Source organism: Chelonia mydas, chromosome 4, assembly GCF_015237465.2.
Source record: "Chelonia mydas isolate rCheMyd1 chromosome 4, rCheMyd1.pri.v2, whole genome shotgun sequence".
NCBI classification, from domain to species: Eukaryota; Metazoa; Chordata; order Testudines; family Cheloniidae; genus Chelonia; species Chelonia mydas.
This window is the reverse complement of record NC_057852.1, coordinates 63,845,364-63,867,319: the sequence shown is the minus strand read 5'-3', so window position 1 is coordinate 63,867,319 and position 21,956 is coordinate 63,845,364. Positions and strand designations below refer to the sequence as shown.

The window sequence follows — 21,956 nt, the reverse complement described above, 5'->3', positions numbered from 1 at the left end:
AAAGCTATTTACAGATACTACACCCTAACCTTCCAAAAGATTTGTTTTTAGAAAGCACTTTTGTACTATGAACCCTGTCTTTTTCAGAGGGAACCACCAGAGGGCAACATTTTCCTTCATATTGATGTACATTACAATAAACATCTGAACTCACTTTTTTTATCTGAGAATAAGAAAGAACTGAGATGTTTTGAGTTCAACCATTTAGAATTTGTCTGGGTCTTTAAAACTCGTATTATCTTCCTACTGAGCCTACTCCATAATGTGCACAATTACCAGCTCTGAGTTTGAGTAACAATTTATTTCCCTTCTTTCCTGTAGAACTACTAGCAGTTCTGCCTGGGAGAGAGGACAAGATCTACTGTCCAAACAGGCACTATACAGCTCCCTCCAGCTGGCTTCTATATACCTTAACGCTGGCTTCTTATTTCCCTAAATCAGCTCCCACTTTCCTGAACCCCAAAACACCCAGTCCCTCACCCCTCTCCTCAACTACTCAATAACTCAGTAACTTTTTAAAATCTTTCTTTTTTAAAGCAAGCAATACAACTCTCTATTATGAATATATATAGCGGGAGTTAGGAATCTTCAGTGCCAGAGAGGCTACTGATAAGAGCTAGGCTGTTCTCAGTGGTGGCAGATGACAAAACAAGGAGCAATGGTCTCAAGTTGTAGTGGGGGAGGTCTAGGTTGGGTATTAGGAAACACTATTTCACTAGGAGGGTGGTGAAGCACTGGAATGGGTTACCTAGGGAGGTGGTAAAATCTCCATCCCTAGAGGTTTTTAAGGCCCGGCTTGACAAAGCCCTGGCTGGGTTGATTTAGTTGGAGTTGGTCCTGCTTTGAGCAGGGGGGTGGACTAGGTGACGTCCTGGGGTTTCTTCCAACCCTAATCTTCTATGATTCTATGACAAGAACCAAATAGAATTAAGCTAGATGATCAGCAGCAGGAACAGGATATGGACACAGAACTATTGTTATTCAAGTTGCTTCTTTAGAATTTCACTAAATTTTCTGGATGGTTTTACATTAGGCAGATGATATATAGGAGGGAAAAATGGAGCAGGGGGAGTGGGGAAAAGGAAGGAGGATTGCCCAACGAGTGGAATTTTTGAGAGTAAGATTTTATGCATGTGATTATCTACTCTCCAAACATTCATATCCATGTACTTTGGCTCTGAAGAAAAATGTTCAGAGATGAATAAAACTGCCAGTTATAAATATTTTGCCAGCTCTCATTCACTTGCTTCCTATATAGCCACTTGATTTCATGTATCAAGATACTTAGTAAGCTATGTAGGTAGAAGAGAATCACTACATCTGAGGACTTAGGGCCAGATTTTCTAGACAGTTTACTACCCCTTTGTGCAACTGAGATAGAGCAAAAGGGCTGTAATTCCATTGCCAATGCCCAGATAGAATTTCCTTGGCATAGAGGACCCCTCTGCTTGCCCATCTACACTGCCACCAGGCCCTGCACCTCTCTCATGCCCAGCCTCCCTTTCCCAGCAAAGCGGGTGCACCAATGCTCTACTATGATATTCCACTGGCATAGGGTCCATCAGGGACCACAAACCAGTGGCAGACTTTAATGCTGCCTGGCAGCAGCTTTAGTTTGTGTCAGACAAGGGCTGGCCAGAGAATCAGAGAGCTGGAACCAGCTCCCTGACATCACCCCACCCTATCCCCCAACATGCTTATAGATGAAGTACAAGTTTTAATCTTGCCTGCCTCTGCATAGCTCCCACCTATGACGTATTTTTTAAAATAGCTGTGTATATACAATGATGTGTTTGTAGGGAAGTGCTACATTTCAATTAAATAGGTTAAAGTTTAGTAACCGTTTTATACCAGATTTTTTTTTTTTTAATGTTTTCTACTGACCGAGCTGTGCCCAGAGAGGGTTATAAGGATGCGATTTTGCCAGCAGGTTTACAAATTGTGATGTGCCTTTCTCAGAGAAGGCCTTTACGGGAGGATGGTCAACTGGCATTACAGTTGGGACCCACGCCAGGTGATAGGTCAGCACCGCAGTCAATAAAGCAGCTAAGAACCTAAAGAAAAAGAATACAACAAAAATAAGATCCAAGGGAAAAAAAAAGGTATTTGACATATGCTCATGTCTGTGTACTTCCTATTATGTTTGTATGCATTAGAACACAAGTTACTGCAGGGGTAAGGAGATGATGCAGAAGGAAGCATACTGGTTTTTGTTGATCTGTTCTATCAGAAGTGTAAATTCCTTAAGAAAGCGCTGGCATAGCTGGTTCTTTTCCAAAGTGCTGGACATCATGGTAAGCCACACAGGTTCTGCAATCCTTGGAACTGAATACAGGTTCCAGATTGTAAGTCTACCAAAAAGAAAGAAAAAAAAGCTGTTAACCTGTGAATGAGGTTGCAAAAAATATACAGAAGAAAAAATGAAGAGTTTTCTTCAAATTTTTCTAACATCTGTTAGGAGTTCTAAGAGTTACGTAGGTTCTCTGTAGCTAGTCAGAGGCTCCACTCACATAATGAGAGGTGTTCTGTAGGACACTAAATTACATGAGATGCACCGTAAGTGCATTAACAATATTCTAATCAATGCAATTGCAATTTCTTTGACAAAGAAAGTATTCCTCTGAGCATACAAGGATATGAAAGGAGAACATGAAATTCATCTCAGCACGAACTAAACAGCTGGACAATGTTTTAATGAATCAAAATGTATTGCTGCACAAGTTCAATAGGTTAGTTTTACCCGGCAATTGCTTCACATACAATCAACATTTATTTCATCATACTTGTCTGGTATATTGTGTCAAAGGATGCAAATTGAGACTCCAATTTGCAAAAGAGCACCTTTAAGACTGAAGAACTATGCTGTACGAGTTTAACTCTGAATGAAATCTGCAGCTTGACTCATCATCCTGGCTATGCAATCACCAGTCAGGTGCTTTACCACCTGAATATATATGCCCAGATGATTAGTCAATACATTGAACATGCAGTTTTAGAAGTATGATCTTAGACATACAATGATTTGATGGGTAGCTTGATAGCAAAACACAAACCCATCACAAATGGCCGCCATCTCCAATAACGGCTGTCAATATACCTCTAATTTAATTCCAAACAGATTTGCATGATCCACAGTTAAATTTCTAGCTGAAGAGATGATTGTCTTCCACACGTTTAAGAGTTTTGTACAAATAATCTTCACAAGTTAGCAAGTTCAGAAACAACCTAGTATAGTGACAAGTTTGGAGCTTTCCAGATCATCTAGTTACATTTTCTGTTGATATATGGGTGATTAGTGCATGATAAATTTACAACAAAATATTTTGTCTACCTTACATTTAAAAATCTACCATTTACCAGAGCAATCTAGCTGTGTCCCCCCAAGTAATTACTTACAGATACATACAGTGTAAACATATAATTCAATTAGTGTGTGTTACATTTCTTTCCTTGGATGTTTGCGTAAATTGATTTTATCTTTGGTCTCTGTTTATTTATGCCCATTTTAAGGTGTCTGTACACAATTTACTTTTTCAAATTTGCTAAAAACATCTTCTCTTGTGATGAGAATAGTTAGTTTTCTTAAGCATGTTATCTAAGACATGCTCTGGTGCGGTATGAACGGTCTCACTTTTGGTCTCTTCCCTCTGGGGCTAAACAGGGTGTGAAGGCTGATTTTTTAGGGCTCATTATTCTTCAGTGACCATTCCACAAAAGTTACGAAAGGCTTAGATCCAAACCATTGTAGCTACAATACTCCATTACCTACAGTGTGTATGTTTTAAAATGTATATTGTTTTAAACTTCATATCCTTTTTTCCTTTGCACTGTGTATACTATCTTGCCAACTGTAGACAGGAAGTGTATCATCGCTATAAGAGAAACAAAGGGTGAGGGGTACAGAGAGAAGAAGAGAAGAGCTTGAAGAAAAAATCTAGTGGCATAAGACAGCAAAAATTGATACAATGGGAAAATATGATATTGGGGAAAAATTCAAATCTAAGTCAAAAAGTCAAATCTAAGTCATGAAAATCAAGTCCATGGTGTAACACTTGTATTTTACAGTTACATACTAAGAACTACCTTAAAAGAACATTAAGATTGTAAAGTCAAGCACTCAAAGAGTTAGAAAATACCAGAATTAAGGTTGCAACCAGGCCTTAATTGGGCCTCCATAAGTGTATGAATTACGATTCAGTCTTTAATTACATGATCACATACTATCATTCCACTGGACCCTAGCCTTTTTCAGTGCACGGGGTAGATGTTGCTCACTTAAGGATATTCAGTATTTTGTTTTGTTCTGATTCAATGGCCTGATTTCCTGCACACTATTACAACCCTGCTCTATCATCATCATCATCATCATCAACTATTAGTTTCCTCAGGAGCTTTTCTAGAGTGATTTTCAGTATAGTACGAGTGCTTCACAACATCCACTCATTTTCACATATTCTATAGCAGGGTCATTTCTTCAGTAAGCATGCCTAGTTGGTCAGGGCCTATGACCCTCTTTCACTTCAAGTGTGTCCTGAACCCCTTGGATGGGGTTCAGCTATGTTGGCTTCCTTGCCAGTAACCCCTGGTCCTGCCCATTCCAGGGGTAGGCACAGGGGATCCTGACCCAGGATCCTGAGTGTGACAGCATGGGATGGCCTGGGTTCAGCCCACTCCCTGCTCCTGGGCCACTTCCCACCACACCGGATGCCTCAGTTTGGGGCATGGCTGTCCCTGATTTATAACACTTTGCTTCAAACCCCAAAGTCTGGGGGCTGATGCAGGTGACCCTCTGGTTCCCATGCACATGGTTCTACATACCTCTGGGGTGATGTCTCCACAAGCAAGAGGGAGACTCACAGCCAGACCTTCTCATTAATGTTCCCCTCCCGCCCCCACTGTTGCAGGACAGTCCTCCTCCAGAAAATGGCTTTTCTCCTTCCCCCTTGCCTGGGCTGCTGGAGCTCTTTTTATACTGCTCCTTTCTCCAGGAGCATACTTGGCAGTGCCTGAGGGTCAGAGCTTTCCCAGCCCAGTACAGCTCCAGCCCTTCCCCTGCCTTAGTGTGGCATTTATAAACTCCATCACACCGTGTGAGGCTAGGGATCAGTATTCTTCCCTATTTTACAGATGGGGAACTAAGGCATAGAGAACTTAAGGTCAAAAGTACCCCCTAGTTTTGGGTGCTCAATTTGAGACACCTAAGACATGATTTTTCACAATACTTAGCATGATATAGCACTATGTGTTCAAAGCACAGCTCCTTCCGACTTCACTTGTAGATCCTAGAGAAGGGCAACAAAGGTGTGCCAAGATGATGATGATCAACAGATAGCTCAGGCACTGGTGCTATAAGGAGGGCTTTGGGATGTATGGCCACTGGGAAGCATTCATGGACAGAGGACTGTTCTCTCGGGATGGACTTCACCTGAGTAGGGAGGGAAATAGACTTCTAGGATGGAGGCGGGCACAACTGATTAAGAGAGCTTTAAACTAGGAATTTGGGGGAGCTGGTGGGAGATGTCCAGGTAATCTCCACGCCAGATTTTAACATTGAGAGGGACGAAAACGAAGTAAGAAAGGATACAGCCGTGGGTAGCCCAATCAGTTAAAGAATGTGAGCGAAGCCAAACAGCAAAAATTAAGATGTTTGTACACTAATGCGAGGAGCCTAGGTAACAAAATGGAGGAACTAGAGCTATTGGTGCAGGAAGTGAAACCAGATATTATAGGGATAACAGAAACATGGTGAAATAGCAGTCATGACTAGAGTATGGGCATTGAAGGGTATGTGCTGTTTAGGAAAGACAGAAATAAAGGCAAAGGTGGTGGAGTAGCATGGTATATCAATGAGGAGGTAGACTGCAGAGAAATAAGAAGAGATGGAATGGATAAGACAGAGTCTGTCTGGGCAAAAATCACACTGGGGAAGAAAGCTACTAGAGGCCCCCCTGGGATAGTGCTTGGGGTGTGCTATAGACCACCGGGATCAGATCTGGATATGGACAGAGACCTCTTTAATGTTTTTAATGAGGTAAATAGTATTGGGAATTGTGTGATCATGGGGGACTAACTTCCCAGATATAGACTGGAGGACAAGTGCTAGTAATAGTAATAGGGCTCAGATTTTCCTGGATGCAATAGCTGATGGATTCCTTCACCAAGTAGTTGCTGAACCAACAAGAGGGGATGCCATTTTAGATTTGGTGTTGGTGAGTAGTGAGGACCTCATAGAAGAAATGGTTGTAGGAGACAGCCTTGGTTTGAGCGATCATGAGCTAATTCAGTTCAAACTAAATGGAAGGATAAACAAAAATAGATCTGTGACTAGGGTTTTTGATTTCAAAAGGGCTAACTTAAAAAAAATTAAGGAAATTAGTTAGGGAAGTAGACTGGACTGAAAAACTTGTGGATCTAAAGGAGGAGGAGGCCTGGAATTACTTCAAGTCTAGGTTGCAGAAACTATCAGAAGCCTGCATCCCAAGAAAGGGGAAAAAATTCATTGGCAGGAGTTGTAGACCAAGCTGGATGAGGAAGCATCTCAGAGAAGCGATTAAGAAAAAGCAGAAAGCATACAAGGAGTGGAAGATGGGAGGGATTAGCAAGGAAAGCTACCTTATTGAGGTCAGAACATGTAGGGATAAAGTGAGAAAGGCCAAAGTCATGTAGAATTGGACCTTGCAAAGGGAATTAAAACCAATGGTAAAAAGGTTCTATCGTCATATAAATAAGAAAAAAACAAAGAAAGAAGAAGTGGGACCGCTAAACACTGAAATTGGAGTGGAGGTTAAGGATAATGTAGGCATGGCCCAATATCTAAACAAATACTTGTCTCAGTCTTTAATGAGGAGGTTAGAGATAATGGTAGGATGACAAATGAGAATGAGGATATGGAGGTAGATATTACCACATCTGACGTGGAAGCCAAACTCGAACAGCTTAATGGGACTAAATCGGGGGGGCCCAGATAATCTTCATCCAAGAATATTAAAGGAACTGGCACACGAAATTGCAAGCCCATTAGCAAGAATTTTTAATGAATCTGTAAACTCAGGGGTTTACCGTATGACTGAAGAATTGCTAACATAGTTCCTATTTTTAAGAAAGGAAAAAAAAGTAATCTGGGTAACTACAGGCCTGTTAGTTTGACATGTGTAGTATGCAAGGTCTTGGAAAAATTTTTGAAGAAAGTAGTTAACGACATTGAAGTCAATGGTAATTAGGACAAAATACAACATGGTTTTAAAAAAGGTAGATCATGCCAAACCAACCTGATCTTCTTTGAGAAGATAACAGAGTTTTTAGACAAAGGAAACACAGTGGATCTAATTTACCTCGATTTCAGTAAGGCATTTGATACGGTTTCACATGGGGAATTATTAGCTAAATTGGAAAAGATAGGGATCAACATGAAAATTGAAAGGTGGATAAGGAACTGGTTAAAGGGGAGACTACAATGGGTCACGCTGAAAGGTGAACTGTCAGGCTGGAAGGAGGTTACTAGTGGAGTTCCTCAGGGATCGGTTTTGGGTTTGATCTTTTTATTACTGACCCTGGCACAAAAAGTGGGAATGTGCTAATAAAGTTTGCGGATGACACAAAGCTGGGAGGTATTGCCACTACAGAGAAGGACCGGGTATCATACAGGAAGATCTGGATGACCTTGTAAACGAAAATAATAGTAATAGGATGAAATTTAATAGTGAAAAGTGCAATGTCATGCATTTAGGGATTAATAACAAAAAAATTTGTTATAAGCTGGGGACACATCACTTGGAAGTAACAGAGGAGGAGAAGGACCTCGGAGTATTGGTTGATCACAGGATGACTATGAGCCGCCAATGTGATGTGGCCGTGAAAAAAGCTAATGCGGTCTTGGGATGCATCAGGTGAGGCATTTCCAGTAGAGATGAGGAGGTGTTAGTACCATTATACAAGGCACTAGCGAGACCTCATCTGGAATACTGTGTGCAGTTCTGGTCTCCCATGTTTAAGAAGGATGAATTCAAACTGGAACAGGTACAGAAAAGGGCTACTAGGATGATCTGAGGAATGAAAAACCTGTCTTATGAAAGGAGACTCAAAAAGCTTGGCTTGTTTAGCCTAACCAAAAGAAGGCTGAGGGGAGATATGATTGCTCTCTATAAATATATCAGAGGGATAAATACCACGGGGGAGAGGAATTATTTAAGCTCAGTACCAGTGTGGACACAAGAACAAATGGATATAAACTGGCCACCAGGAAGTTTAGACTTGAAATTAGACTAAGGTTTCTTACCATCAGAGGAGTGAAGTTCTGGAACGGCCTTCCAAGGGGAGCAGTGGGGGCAAAAGACATATCTGCTTCAAGACAAAGCTTGATAAGTTTATGGAGGAGATGATATGATGGGATAGCCTAATTTTGGCAATTAATTGATCTTTGACTATTAGCGGTATATATGCCCAATGGTCTGTGATGGGATGTTAGATGGGGTGTGATCTGAGTTACTACAGAGAATTCTTTCCTGGGTATCTGGCTGGTGAGTCTTGCCCACATGCTCAGGGTTTAGCTGATCGCCATATTGGGGGTCAGGAAGGAATTTTCCTCCAGGGCAGATTGGCAGAGGCCCTGGGGGGTTTTCACCTTCCTCTGCAGCATGGGGCATGGGTCACTTGCTGGAGGATTCTCTGCACCTTCAAGTCTTTAAACCATGATTTGAGGACTTCAATAGCTCAGACATAGGTTAGGGGTTTGTTACAGGAGCGGGTGGGTGAGATTCTGTGGCCTGTATTGTGCAGGTCAGACTTGACGATCATAATGGTCCCTTCTGACCTTAAAGTCTATGATTCTGTGATTCTGTGATTTGAGTGCTCAGCACACTTTTGCACATCAGGCCCCAGGAGACTGAGTCAGGCACCCAAAATATGAGGCACACGTAATTAGTGACCACCTGTGAAAAACTGGTTCAAGTAGCTTTCCTAGCATCACACAAGAACTCTGTGGCCCAGGCAGGAATAGAATCTAATCCTGCAGGCAGCACTCAACTGCCTTAACCATGAGACTGTCCTTTGTGTTCCTGTGTGCCATACCCCTCTTCTGTCACTGCACACCTTCCAACGTCTGGAAGTAAAGAAGCAGGAGTCCTACTGGCAACACCTCTCCTTTATTATATAATCCTGATTCATTCCCAGAGCATAGTTCATGCTGAGCTTTAAATGAGGCAGAGGTCTTGAAGAAAAAGTAGTTTGTGATCGTGGTGTTAAAAAGACTATCCTCATATGTGCCAGGGGACCAGATTAAGATTAAACGGGTCTCTGAGTCATCAGTTTGGACCTTAGATCCACAGAACAGACCTATATCACTTAAGCTAATAAAGTAACTGATAGCACTAATAGGCTGTTATCCTCTGTGTGGACAAGTGACTACAGGGGGATCAGACACACACTTTGCCAGTGGATTTCACAGCTACCTGCTGACAGCAGAGGGTTGTTAGACTCATGGCTCCTGGGTTCAATCTGAGGAGAGTGTTCTCTAATGGTTATAGACCCTTCTGCCCTTGTGCTCCCAGCCTGTCTCCCTCTGCTCCCATCCATCCTCCACCTTATCACCTCCACTCCCACCCTCCAGCTCCTGCCTGCCTCCTCCTTCCACCTCTGCATTCCTATTAGGTGTTCTCCCCCCTCTCCTCCTCACCTGGTTGCTGAGGGACTGATGTGGGGGGGGGGACCAAGGGAGGGGCATTTAGAGCACAGGAAACAGTTTCCCTGCTATCAGTTCCACTATCTGACACCACAGCTGCCTTTTGCAGCCTGGGGGAGCAATTGCAGGGAAAGTCTTATTCAGTGCGTGGGCTGAAGCATGCTCTTTTATTCTGTGGAGATGGTGCACATGCAGTCCAGTCGGCAGGTACAAGCCATGAGGAGAGATTAACTACCAGACTAGTAAATCTCTTCTGAGCATGTGTGAACTAAGATTTTTCAAAGACTTATAGCCGGGCCACATTTGGGTGGATTTTCACAGGGATGGCAAAAAAGGCACCACCCCCCTGCCAAATTTCAAGTACCTGCTTCAAAACAGGGAAGCATTCAAGTTTCTCAGCACAACAGCTGTAAGAATTTTTTAAATATGGAATACAATGCATTTTCCCCTATGGTCACTCACAAATGGCAGAACCATTTTTGCTGAAGTTTTCCAAACAATTTCAGTCTGAGGCAGACACTTAACTTGGAAAAATTTAGCCCAAAATGATTAGAGTTTGGCAAAGTTATTGAAAAAACAGGGTCTTACAACAGGAAATACCAGGTGACCTTAACTTTAGGCCGTGCTACCAGCTTCTCCTATCATATGGTGGAACAACAGCTCACCTGAATTCTCCCAGGGCATCCGTGACACGGCTGATATAAACCTGTACTCTTAGGCTGGATTCTGCTATTTTTCTACAGAGGATCATGGCCTTGAACAATAAAAAGTGACATCTTAAAGAATGCAAAATAGTTTATATCATCTTTATAGGCTCATCAGCGTGTCTGAATTGATGAACAGACACTGTGGCTCGAGCCCTGATGCTATGCGGCCACTTAGGATAGCAAGAGCTGCCCACATCCCCGTGTGTGACTGTGTAAAACCAATCTAGGACATGTAACCAGGTGCGTGGCGGGAGGAGAGCAAGGGCTGTACACCAGATACTCTCCTCCCCACCAGCCCTTTCAAAGCAAGCATGCACACTCTCCCATAATGCATCAACCAGTTGAAAAAACATCTAAATGGGAGAAGAGGACCACCCCCACCCCCAAATCCTCCTTCCAATGCAAGGAGAGAACCTAGGGAAGGACTGTGGTCCTGAGGCACAACTTTTTCCAATGCAGTTAGTAAGGCAGAGAAGCTATGTGCTACCCCCCATGCAGGGCGCCGTCTGCAGGTTGGCTTCACCCCGTGGTTATTTATGCCTTTCTAGGCTCTAGAGTATTCCATCCCTGCTTAGTGCTTATTCTTCAGACTCCACTAAATAGCATTCTGTACCTTTTCAATTGCACTCTTTAACTTGTTCATATGGGATTCAAATAGAGGGAAATGAGAGAAAAAGAAGTCCTGGAAGTTCCTCTGTGCATCTTCTCCTTCAGGCAGAGAGAAAATTACGCTGATGGCAATTTTTTTCCTCCGAATCATAGCAGGATTGGAACTGCAGCTTTCATCAGCCACGCTAAAAGTCTCTTCAGTGGACCTGCAATGAGAGAAATGGTAGGCCAGTTACCCTGTGTTTCCCCTACATTTGTATACGATGCATAGTTCTGTATGCCAGCAAGAGATTCTAACCATACCTCCAAGTCTCCTTCAATGCCCTGCAAAAATTTTGCCCCCGCTTACTTCCCTACTTAAAAATGTCACTCACTCACAGATAGCAGAACGTTCTCAGTGGCACAACTCAAACTACGGAACCCTTTGCTAGAATGCAAGACACCTTTTCATTAAAGCTTTCCTCTAGGAATAGTACCCATAAACAGAACCCCTGAAAACACTTCTGTGTGGGTATTTCAAATGCCTTATAAGAATTAGTACATTTATCATAATACCGCTGTGTGGTAGGGGCTATTACTGCCATTTTACAGATGGGCAATGAAAGCACATGGCACATAACTTCCCAAAGGTCACAAAGGAAGTCTGTGGCAGATCTGGAAAATGAATCCTGGTCGGCTGAGTCCCAGTTCAGCTCCATAACCTCAAAACCATCTTATCACTGAATTCACACAATCCTGTTCATGGCAGAATTCAGAAAGTTTGTTTGTTATTTGTACAGCAATTAAGTATCTACTCCAATAAGCTTACTAATTGAGAAGTAAAGCCTTTACTGAAGACAAACCATCACCACTTTGATACTAACTTGAGTCACGTATCTTGATATAAAATGCTAGTGGAGACAACACACTCATTTCCCCCGCTCGATGTAGCTAGTCGGTAAGCAGTAAGTGTGTGGCCATGTTGTCTTGACCTCAATTACCTACATCCAGGTAAAAACTGCCTCTGCCTTATCTCCGCTAGGATGTGACATCATCAGGATAGCTCTCTCCAAGTAAAAAAAAAAAAACAAACAAACAAACTTTTTTTTTTGCAGTGACGACATAGCGTTGTTTTGTGTAGAGCTAAACAGAACCAAGTTAAACAGGTAATGTCACTACTTTCACTTTCCCACTCCTACCAGTCCTCTCTGTTCCCTTTCTATCTTGTTCTATCTTATGGCAGCATCCCCGAGTTTCAAGGAGTAATTTTATATCACTTAAGAGCTTTGCTTCCTGCTCCAATCAGCCACAAACTAAGTCATGGCAACTGCACAAAGTAATCTCAATAGAAACCACAGAAATACATGGTGGAAAAGTGCAGGACCTCTCAGCCTGTAAGGTATGACCCAGAAGCCAGTCATGGATTGTCCCCTCCTCATTGGGTTGTGATAGCTTTAACTTCTAGGCACCATCTCTCGAACACTGGGAGTTCCAAGGTGTCAATGAGTACAGTATGCAGCAATTTGTGAATGCAGCACCAGGCATATGATCAAGAGTGAGAGAGACAAGTCATCAGAAAGTGTTTGGAGTCAGAGAGCAAGAAACTGATGGTCCATGATGAAAACCATCTAGTTTTTGACTTTACATATACTTAGAGGTCTGACTGGAAAAAATAAGTCGTGGTTATCTCTGATGCTCAGCTCACTCAACACCAAAATGAGACAATACTTACCGTAGAGCATGTAGACCCTCATAAAACTCTTTCATTTCCTGCAAGCTAGGATCAGCAATGGAATAGTTAACCATGCTGACATTAAGTTTTTTGGGTTAACGTCCTATCAAGAGGAGAAAGTTCGCAAGTGCCAGAGGTATGGCAGATACAGGCAGACAGTTGAACTCTGTTTACATTTTGATGGTTATGGTCTCAGCTATAAAGACTAGAGAACCTATTTAAGGGGAAATCTTGAGTCTACAGCACAAGATGGAGATGCCAAGAAGAGATTAAATGAGCACCCATTGGTAGCTGCTCCTTCGCAGGCCAGTCTGATCCCTACATTTACTGACCACAATGAATTTCTAAAGGCATTGTGACTATGTCTACCGTGCAATAAGAAAAGGAGTACTTGTGGCACCTTAGAGACTAACAAATTTATTTGACCATAAGCTTTCGTGAGCTACAGCTCACTTCATCGGATGCATTCAGCGGGTGAGCTGTAGCTTACGCTCAAATAAATTGGTTAGTCTCTAAGGTGCCACAAGTCCTCCTTTTCTTTTTGCGAATACAGACTAACACGGCTGCTACTCTGAAACCTACCCTGCAATAAGACACCCAAATACCTCATAATGAACATGCCAGAAAGCCAGTAGTTTTTGGAGGCTTTTAACTGCCATAAACCAGAACAGTGCTTTTCAAAAAGCTACTTCTGTCTCAGAAATACAGCATAGAATGCCTTTACAGCTTTTTTTTTTTTTTTTTAAACAGACTATTACAACACAGCGTCATGTAACTGGCAAGGTATTTATCCTACCATCCATTATCAAGGTCACTGAAGTCATGTTTCAGGGTGGAAAGGAGGGAGTAATCTTGCATAGTTTAAATGCACCCAATCTCCAATAATGCTGTCAGATGCCAAAGGATTGTCAGAAAACCACATCAGAAAATAAAGATATTTGCAATGCAACTCTGAGTCTACTGACTTTGCTGGCTTTGGAGAAGTCATTGCAATTAACTGAACTAAAAGAACGTTTCAGAGCGTATATTATTGTGCCAATCTCTAAAAATACTACTGGTAAATTCGTAGCATTTTCATTTTTTTTTTTAAAAAAGGAAAGCATTAGATAGATGTTGTTAAATCCATATACTTCAGTTGAAACAGGCAAAAAGACAAGCCAAAAGCTGGCTATTTTAACTGAGGCCTGTGCATTTTTGGAAACTCATTCTAAGCAGAAACTGTTTTCTGGCTGATCTATTTGATGAGTTGAATATACTAAATTTGTCACCACACAGAGGAATTAAAGAGAAAACTGAGCTTGTGGGAAACAAGAGCTCAAGATGATAACCTCATTTGAACTCCTTAGTAACTTTTGTGCAAAGATAAAAATTCCCATGGACTTTGTGAAAGGGACAGTAAATCAACATACAAGAAACATTGCAAACTGAGTTCGTGTACAGTTTCCCATAGTTTGAGATTGAGAAACAGAAGTCTGACTGTGTGAGAACCCTTTTCAACAAAGCTGCTAATTGTGCTTGACTGACAAGTAACCATATGGAGTGCAGAAAGAAGTTCTATTTTCTTTGGGCAGTTGGTCTAAAGATCGGTCAGATGCTGTGCAGTTTTAGCTGTATGAATTAAAGCACAGATTCAGCTCCTATTGAGATCAATAGCAAAAATCCGTTGTTTCAGTGGTACTTGAGTGTTTGAACAAATGAACGTTTGAATATAGCAACACCTGTAATGCTTGACAGCCTAACTATTGGATCTACAATATCTTTGTGCAATTTCCTTCTCGACTCTGGCTGCGATGAAAGCAAATGCACAGAAGTCATTTACCTCTGGAGAAAGATTTGATGCTGCATACTGCAAATACTACACCAAGAACAGAGAAACTAATGTTCAGCAAGCAGGCTTAATTTTTGTCTTTACGGATAAGAAGTTACCACTTTCAGTTACAAAAACACTGAAATATATTTGAGAATGAACTGTTTTTTTTAAAAATGCCTCTTTAAATGAGATTTTAATCAAAGAATCTTTTTACACTAATTTAACTGATCACTATAAGATGATCTAAATTGAACACAATTTAATTAACTACCCAATGCCTTGTGCTTTGTCGAAAAGCTATTACATTAGTTTTTGAACTTGAGGTCGCTTTTTCATATGGTGGGTTTCAGGATAATTTATTTGGCCCACAGATCAAAAGAAAGTCACTGTAGTATAGCATCCAAAATATCTGTCTGTAGCAATGATTAATGGAACAGAGATATGGGGCATGGAAATGGTTCTTCCAAGGTGTTTGTAGGGCACTTAGCCTGTTTAACTTGTATATTTACTAAGACAACCTGTGACCCATTGGCTAAGTATCCCTTCCAATAGTAAAAGCCACAGAGGGGGCTTTTCATGTGGGAAATCTATACATGGAATCTCTGTAAGAGAATCAACTATGTCATCTCATTGGGGAGAAATGGGCTTTGCATCTCCTTGGTAAAGGCTATGGGAGCACTTGCATGAGCCTGGAAAACCCTCAGAATCCACAAGTGGACAGGGTTATCAGCCCCTAGCACCTCCAGCTCCTTAGCAGTGGCTGACCTCAGCTTCCCTGAAAATTGAATACAGCATTAAGTTGGATGACCTTTTCCAGGTAACTTCCACCACACTGGAGGGCAAGGGGAGAGAATGAAAGCCAATTCCCAAAGCCTGCATCCAGTTCACACTGTTCCTAATCTGCACAGAGAGGGGTCCACTGGCTTCAGGCCTGTAAGCACGCATGCACATATGCAGGTCCATTTGTGAGTGAGGGAGGTAGCAGAGAGGCATTGCCTATCTTGCTATGAAAAAGCAAGACTGTCTAGAAGCCCAGTCTTGATGCACCCCATGACTTTTTTTGTCAGACCAGTGGCAAATGTACTGAAGTTATTATAGCCAAGCTCTGGGTCATCACTCTCTTTTTTCAAGTTGTGCCAAAATCACGCTTGAGGCATCCTGTACGTACCAAGAGAGTTGTCATGGTCTATTGCACCAGAGTTGTGTTAACTAGTCACTAATCAGGTTGTTATAGTAGAATATAATTGTGCCACCTATGGTGTTACGTTCTCCCTCATGTCAGTAAGTAGCTCTGTTCTTCCAGTAACAGCTGAGAGTTTAATTTTCTTGTTTGAATGGGTGCCTCAGAGATGAACACGTTTCAAATGAAGGATTATCGTTTATTTTCAACCTCATTTTGTAGCCATTCATTTGTAATAATCTTAAACAACACTTAACACTAGGATGCAGGAGAGATCAGACTGTTACTAGGAGAAAAAAAAATGAAATTGACTTGCCCCATTAAGAACAGAGACTTGGCCAATTTCAGCAAATGCAGCCCAATTGCTACTGTATTCCAGCAGGGAGAAGCTCACAACACTCACCACCTTGGAATAATTCCGTTTTCTAAACTCGTCGTTTGACTTCGGAGCCAGCGGCGCTGGTAGCTGCTGGAAGAGGAGGATGAGGAACTTGGTGATGGAAACGGTGTAATCAAAAGACTGCTCAGAGATGCTGTCAAGAAACACACACATGAACATTTTGTAGGGTGCCGAGTAAATAATACTTTTCCCTTTGGCCAGGTTAACATAAGTATAATTTTTGCCTTTTGGTTTTCTCGTTTTAAAAAACAGCAGTTTTCCTTTCAGTCTGACTCATTCCCAGCAGGTGAAATCATAATTATTTTAATTATTCTTACTGCCTTAACATAGTAGGAGACTTTTTTCTTAACAGCACCAGAATGTTATATGTAGTGGAGACTACATTGATGGAGTCTCTCTCCTCTGTGCTGGCTTTCTACTCCTCTGAAGCAATCTGTCCTAAGAGATGTTGCCAGTCATGACAGGCAGGCCAACCTCTACCCACTGCTTTTCTTCCCACTGAGCAAAAATCCTCCCCCTTCTTTTCTTCAGTGGAAGCGCTACTGTTGATTTCTTCCCTAACTTATACGTTTATATTGCTGAAGTATTACATAGATGAGAACCAAATGAGTTAATGTTGTAAAGGCAGAGTATCACAAGACACATCCCCTTTCTTTGTAGGGGAGAAGGGGAAGAGTATGTCCCAGCAGCAGAGCGGATGAGCAGAAACCTAGTTCATAGGGAAGGGAACGGCTCAACAGATCCACAAGTTCGTGTGGATGTGCTATAAGCAGCGATATCCAAACTCCACCCCACTGGGCAAAACCTGGGCAAAACCTGAATCTGTTGAGTCACTCTGCTAAAAAGCTTTGCTTTCATCAAATGGGAGAAAAAGAAACACAGATACCTGACCGAGCAATGCCGCTGTCTCTGTCCTCATTTTGCCCTCTGCTAGGCATATCAACAGGTGTGCTATGTGCTAAAGTAAACAGATCAGATCAACAGAAAACATTACATGCTGCCTCATATTCTTTGTCAGTGTTAAGCAAAGTCTATGTTTAAAGACCACACATCCAGCAAAGTCACATCCAGTGCAGTTAATTTAAGCAATAGCTATGTCCACAGTGTGTGGGCAGATAAAAAAATTCAGTGTTTGAAGAGGTGATAGCAAGCAATATTTCAATACTGAACACTACTAGTGGGATTGAATTTTTTTTTTAAGACTAAAATACTTTCTAAATACCTGTAGGAATCGGAACATGAATTTATATACACTGAAAAAGTCACACAGCTGAGAATCAGCCCCATGAAAGTGTCTCAGGTAGAATACCCCAAAATGGGAGCACCCAAAATCTCTAGTCACGTTTGAAAATCCTGAGTTAGTTTATTTTTGTAGCATCACTGGCATTGAAGAGGCTAACAATACTTTATACGGAGTATCAGTTTCAGTTGTTTTTAAATTAACCACTAATGCTTGTTTTATAGCATGAAGCAAAAACTCAATCCAGTGTAGATCACCGGTAAGTGTTAGTAGCACATAGTCATTTAACTTATGAAGCATGCAAGATTTGTGAGAGAAGTGAAGTAACTTTTCATTTTTGAAATCAACAGGATCAATTAGATCCAAGGTTTCCCAACAGCACGAGTAATTGTCAGGCCTGTAAAAGGATCTTTACATGTGTAAAGGAGACTAAATGCTACTTTCGAATTTAAGATAAAGCCTTTAATATTGTAAAGTCAAAACTTAAACACTTCCAGACTCAGTTCAATAATGTCTTAAAAGAGTTGCCATCCAGTGAAAAAAATCCACAGATCAGAAGATATAGAAGGAAAGCAAAGAGGGAAAGAAGCAAAAGGGAACTGCACACCAGCAAGAAATCAAGTGTAGACCAGGAAACATAAATCCTCTTAGAAACATAAGGGCTCATTTATTATTGAATACACATTACATTAGGAAGTTTCCTTAATGTGAACATTTGTGGTAGAGGTGGGAGGGAAGAACAGGAAGCAATTTAATGCAGCCTGGTATTTGAAGAAGGCTTCAGTCAAAATATAAAGCCAATATGTGTCTATCATCAATATCTTCATCACTTTAGCCCTTCGTTTCTAGAGTGTAATTATGGACCTCCTGACAAGATTCAGAAGAAGCTGGGTTACTGTGGGTGGATGGGTCACAGTGTGCTCAGCATTCCACACAAACCTGCAAAGAAAGAAGCACTCCGGATGAGCCGGAGGGGAACTCCTTCAGATACACCCTGCAGCACTTTGCTGCTGCACAGCTGTAACACACCTAAAAACAGCAACGCAGAGAGAACGCAAGACAAACAAACAAAAAACAATTAAAGACAATGCAGGGGGAAATAATTTAAAAGAAAAAAAAACAAAAACAAAAACAGATGGTCTCATCAGGAAAAGATTTTTTTAAAATAAAATAAAGAAATATTTACCCAGATTACTTCCACTACGGCAGGTGCCCAAACCATTTTGATTAGAGCTCAGTTTTCCAAGACTGGGATCTTGGTTGATGTATTCAAAGCTATCTTGCAAGCTAAAAAGGGAGAAATATCAAAATTTCTAAGAAGGGGGAAAGAATAACTTCCACTAACATCAAACTACACTCTGTTTATTTGCTTTGTTATGTAAATCTAACTCACCACCAAGCTTAAAGATTAGCAGATATTCCTATATTACTGTCATAACCATACAGATAAGGGTAGCCTAGAATTCCTCCTTACCTGTAAGGGGTTAAGAAGCTCAAATAACCTGGCTGGCACCTGACCAGAAGGACCAATGGGGAAAAAAAAAAAAAAGATACTTTCAAATGGAGGTGGGGGGGAAAGAGGGTGAAGGGGCTTGGGGGGATATTTTAGGGAAACAGGAACTCAAACTGGTCCTTTTTCTGAATCTTCGTTTAACTCACTTGGTGGTGGCAGCAGTCCCCATCCAAGGACAAGGAAGGATTTGTGCCTTGGGGAAGTTTTTAACCTAAGCTGGTAGAAATAAGCCTAGGAGGTCTTTCATGCTGGTCCCCACATCTGTACCCTAGAGTTCAGAGTTGGGAGGGAACCTTGACAATTATAACAGATATTTATAATGGAAAATAGATCACGGAGGACTGTAAGCTTTAAGACTGTACCTTTCAGAATTAACTAACTTTCCATGTTTGGTCTTTGCCCACAGTGATTTTGAGAGGTAGAGGGGAATGGAGCAAAATCTCATCAGCCATTTTTGAATGTGGAGAGAGAGAGAGAGAGTAGAAGAAAAATATATGCACACCTTCCTCATTATATTAAAAAGGCAACCTGTTGGCAGTGGGAAGTTGTTACTGAAGATAGAGACCCTAAGCCTTTGAATGTTTATACAGGCCTCTAAACTTTGAGTTTCACCCATTGCTCATCCAGAACACACTTAAAGAGTCAAAGGGTACATATACACCGTAATTAAACACCCAGTGCTGGCCTGGGTCATCGGACTGGTTCATTGGGCTTGGGATGTGGGGCTGTAAAATAGCTGTGAAAATGTTCAGGCTTGGCCTGGAGCCCAAGCTCTAGGACCCCATAATGTGGGAGGGCCTCATAACCTGAGCTCCAGCTGAACCATCTACACTGCAATTTTTAGCCCTACAGCCTAAGCCGCATGAGCCCAAGTCAGCTGACCTGGGCCAGCTGCTGCCATGCCGCGAGTCATTTATTCCAGTGTAGCCGGACCCTGAACGATCCCATTGCCCTCTAGCCTTCATGGGACAGCTAGAGCTCAGCACATGAATACTGCTCATAAACAGTCTCACTCTCTCCCCCTTTCACTCACTGCCAGCAGACATTTGGTCATTTGGTTTTACGAGCTTTTACATAGACCAACCTTAGGAGCAGTGATAGAAGAAATCTAAAATGCGAGTGAGAAATGACAGGAAACAACCAAACTTACTTATTTGTGCTTCCACTGAAGCTTCCCACTCTGGCTGAGAACACTTTACTTATCATAAGCTGCGGAGGAGAGCTGAAAGGATAAACAATCATCATCTCAGTGACTCAGCAGTTCCAGTACCTTCTCCTTCCCCATTTCCAAGCATTTGGCAATATGGATAATCCTACAAGAGGAAACTCACTTACCGTATGTAGTGGATTTTCAAGGTAGAACCTTTGTAACTCATTGCCACTGAGCCAAACATCATTTCTCCAAGCATGTTGACATCAGAGGCTGGTCTAGTGTACTATAGATAAATAAGGGGAAAAAAGCCAATCATAACCCATTGCATTATTTTAGTACTGAATTTTGAACATGAAGTACAAGTAATCTCTGCTTCCCAATGAAGAGGAGGAGCATATACCAAGTGGTGTTTGTGCAGTGCGTACATACAGTTACAGTACATACTATATTTAGTTCATTAGAGAGGCCCACTAGTTCCTATTTGCATGAACTCTCCCCAAAGCGTGCAATGAAGAAACCCACGCACAGTCTCTGCAGCTGGGCCAGACAAGTGATTTTATATCTCCCAGCCACATTTCTTTATTGCAGGATGTTGCTTGAGAAAGACTCCAAGCACGGCAGGTCTGAAGAGTCTGGACCCTTAAGTATTACTTTTACATTTAAAAATCCTTCCCAGTCTAAATTAACTCATTTAGATGGCAAGATATACTTGGAATCACAATTTTTAAAAAAAGGAAACAAAATAAGTCCTATTTCTTACTCGTAGATCTTTGGAATGTAGTAAGAGGATAAACTCCTCTGTATAAATTCTCTCCACAGTTAAGGTAGTAACTTGCATTTCAACACAAGGATACATTTTTTCTTCCCACCCTCTACTAAACGTCTTAAAACAAACCCAATCCACATGAAGTCTCTCATGTGTCTCTTAGCGTACGACAAAGGTTTGCCTGTTTTGAGGAGATTCGAACAAGCCATTTTAGAGAGGCACATAGAAAAATGAGTTTTCTACTTTTTTAACTCCTGAGTCTGGAATGTCCTCCTTTGAAATCAGCACTTGTCATAAATATAAAGGGAAGGGTAAACACCTTTAAAATCCCTCCTGGCCGGAGGAAAAGCCCTTTAACTTGTAAAGGGTTAAGAAGCTAGGATAACCTCGCTGGCACCTGACCAAAATGACCAATGAGGAGACAAGATACTTTCAAAGCTGAGGGGGGGGGGGCGCAAAGGTTCTCTCTGTCTGTGTGTGTGTGTTGTTTTTTTTTTTTTTTTGGCCAGGAACAGAAAAGGAATGGAGTCTTAGAACTTAGTAAGTAATCTAGCTAGATATGCGTTAGATTCTGTTTTGTTTAAATGGCTGTTAAAATAAGCTGTGCTGAATGGAATGTATATTCCTGTTTTTGTGTCTTTTTGTAACTTAAGGTTTTGCCTAGAGGCATTCTCTATGTTTTGAATCGGATTACCCTGTAAGGTATTTACCATCTTGATTTTACATATGTGATTCTTTTTCTTCAATTAAAATTCTTCTTTTAAGAACCTGATTGTTTTTACATTGTTCTTAAGATCCAAGGGTTTGGGTCTGTGTTCACCTATGCAAATTGGTGAAGATTTTTACCAAGCCTTCCCCAGGAAAGGGGGTGTATGGTGTGGGAGGATTTTCGGGGGGAAAGATGTTTCCAAGCGCGCTCTTTCCCTGTTATATATTTGTTAGACGCTTGGTGGTGGCAGCAATAAAGTCCAAGGGCAAAAGGTAAAATAGTTTGTACCTTGGGGAAGTTTTAACCTAAGCTGGTAAAAATAAGCTTAGGGGGTTTTTCATGCAGGTCCCCGCATCTGTACCCTAGAGTTCAGAGTGGGGAAGGAATCTTGACATGGTGGCAGAGCGGTGGGATTAACTTGAAATCATTTTGAGATTAAATTTGAGATTTTTTGAACAAGAAGCACAGATTTTAAAAAGGAA

The 21,956-nt window shown here is 41.5% G+C and overlaps 1 protein-coding gene across 5 annotated transcripts in view; it reads right to left on the bottom strand.

Annotated features, from left to right (window-relative positions):
• The window catches only part of FNIP2 (folliculin interacting protein 2), an 87,550-nt gene that overhangs the window by 18,884 nt on the left and 46,710 nt on the right, over nt 1-21,956 (bottom strand). For 3 of the 5 annotated variants that reach the window (XM_027833464.3, XM_043545914.1, XM_027833462.3), the window contains exons 4-12: nt 20,182-20,282; nt 19,997-20,068; nt 18,520-18,620; nt 16,980-17,051; nt 16,097-16,226; nt 10,997-11,198; nt 10,342-10,430; nt 2,205-2,351; nt 1,885-2,054 (exon numbers count right to left, since the gene is read on the bottom strand). In XM_027833464.3, coding sequence (XP_027689265.2) covers nt 1,885-2,054; nt 2,205-2,351; nt 10,342-10,430; nt 10,997-11,198; nt 16,097-16,226; nt 16,980-17,051; nt 18,520-18,620; nt 19,997-20,068; nt 20,182-20,282 — 1,084 coding nt within the window. Of the gene's footprint in view, nt 1-1,884; nt 2,055-2,204; nt 2,352-10,341; nt 10,431-10,996; nt 11,199-16,096; nt 16,227-16,979; nt 17,052-18,272; nt 18,363-18,519; nt 18,621-19,996; nt 20,069-20,181; nt 20,283-21,956 lie in introns of all 5 variants that reach the window. The other 2 variants (XM_027833463.3, XM_007071284.4) reach the window with 1 other exon arrangement.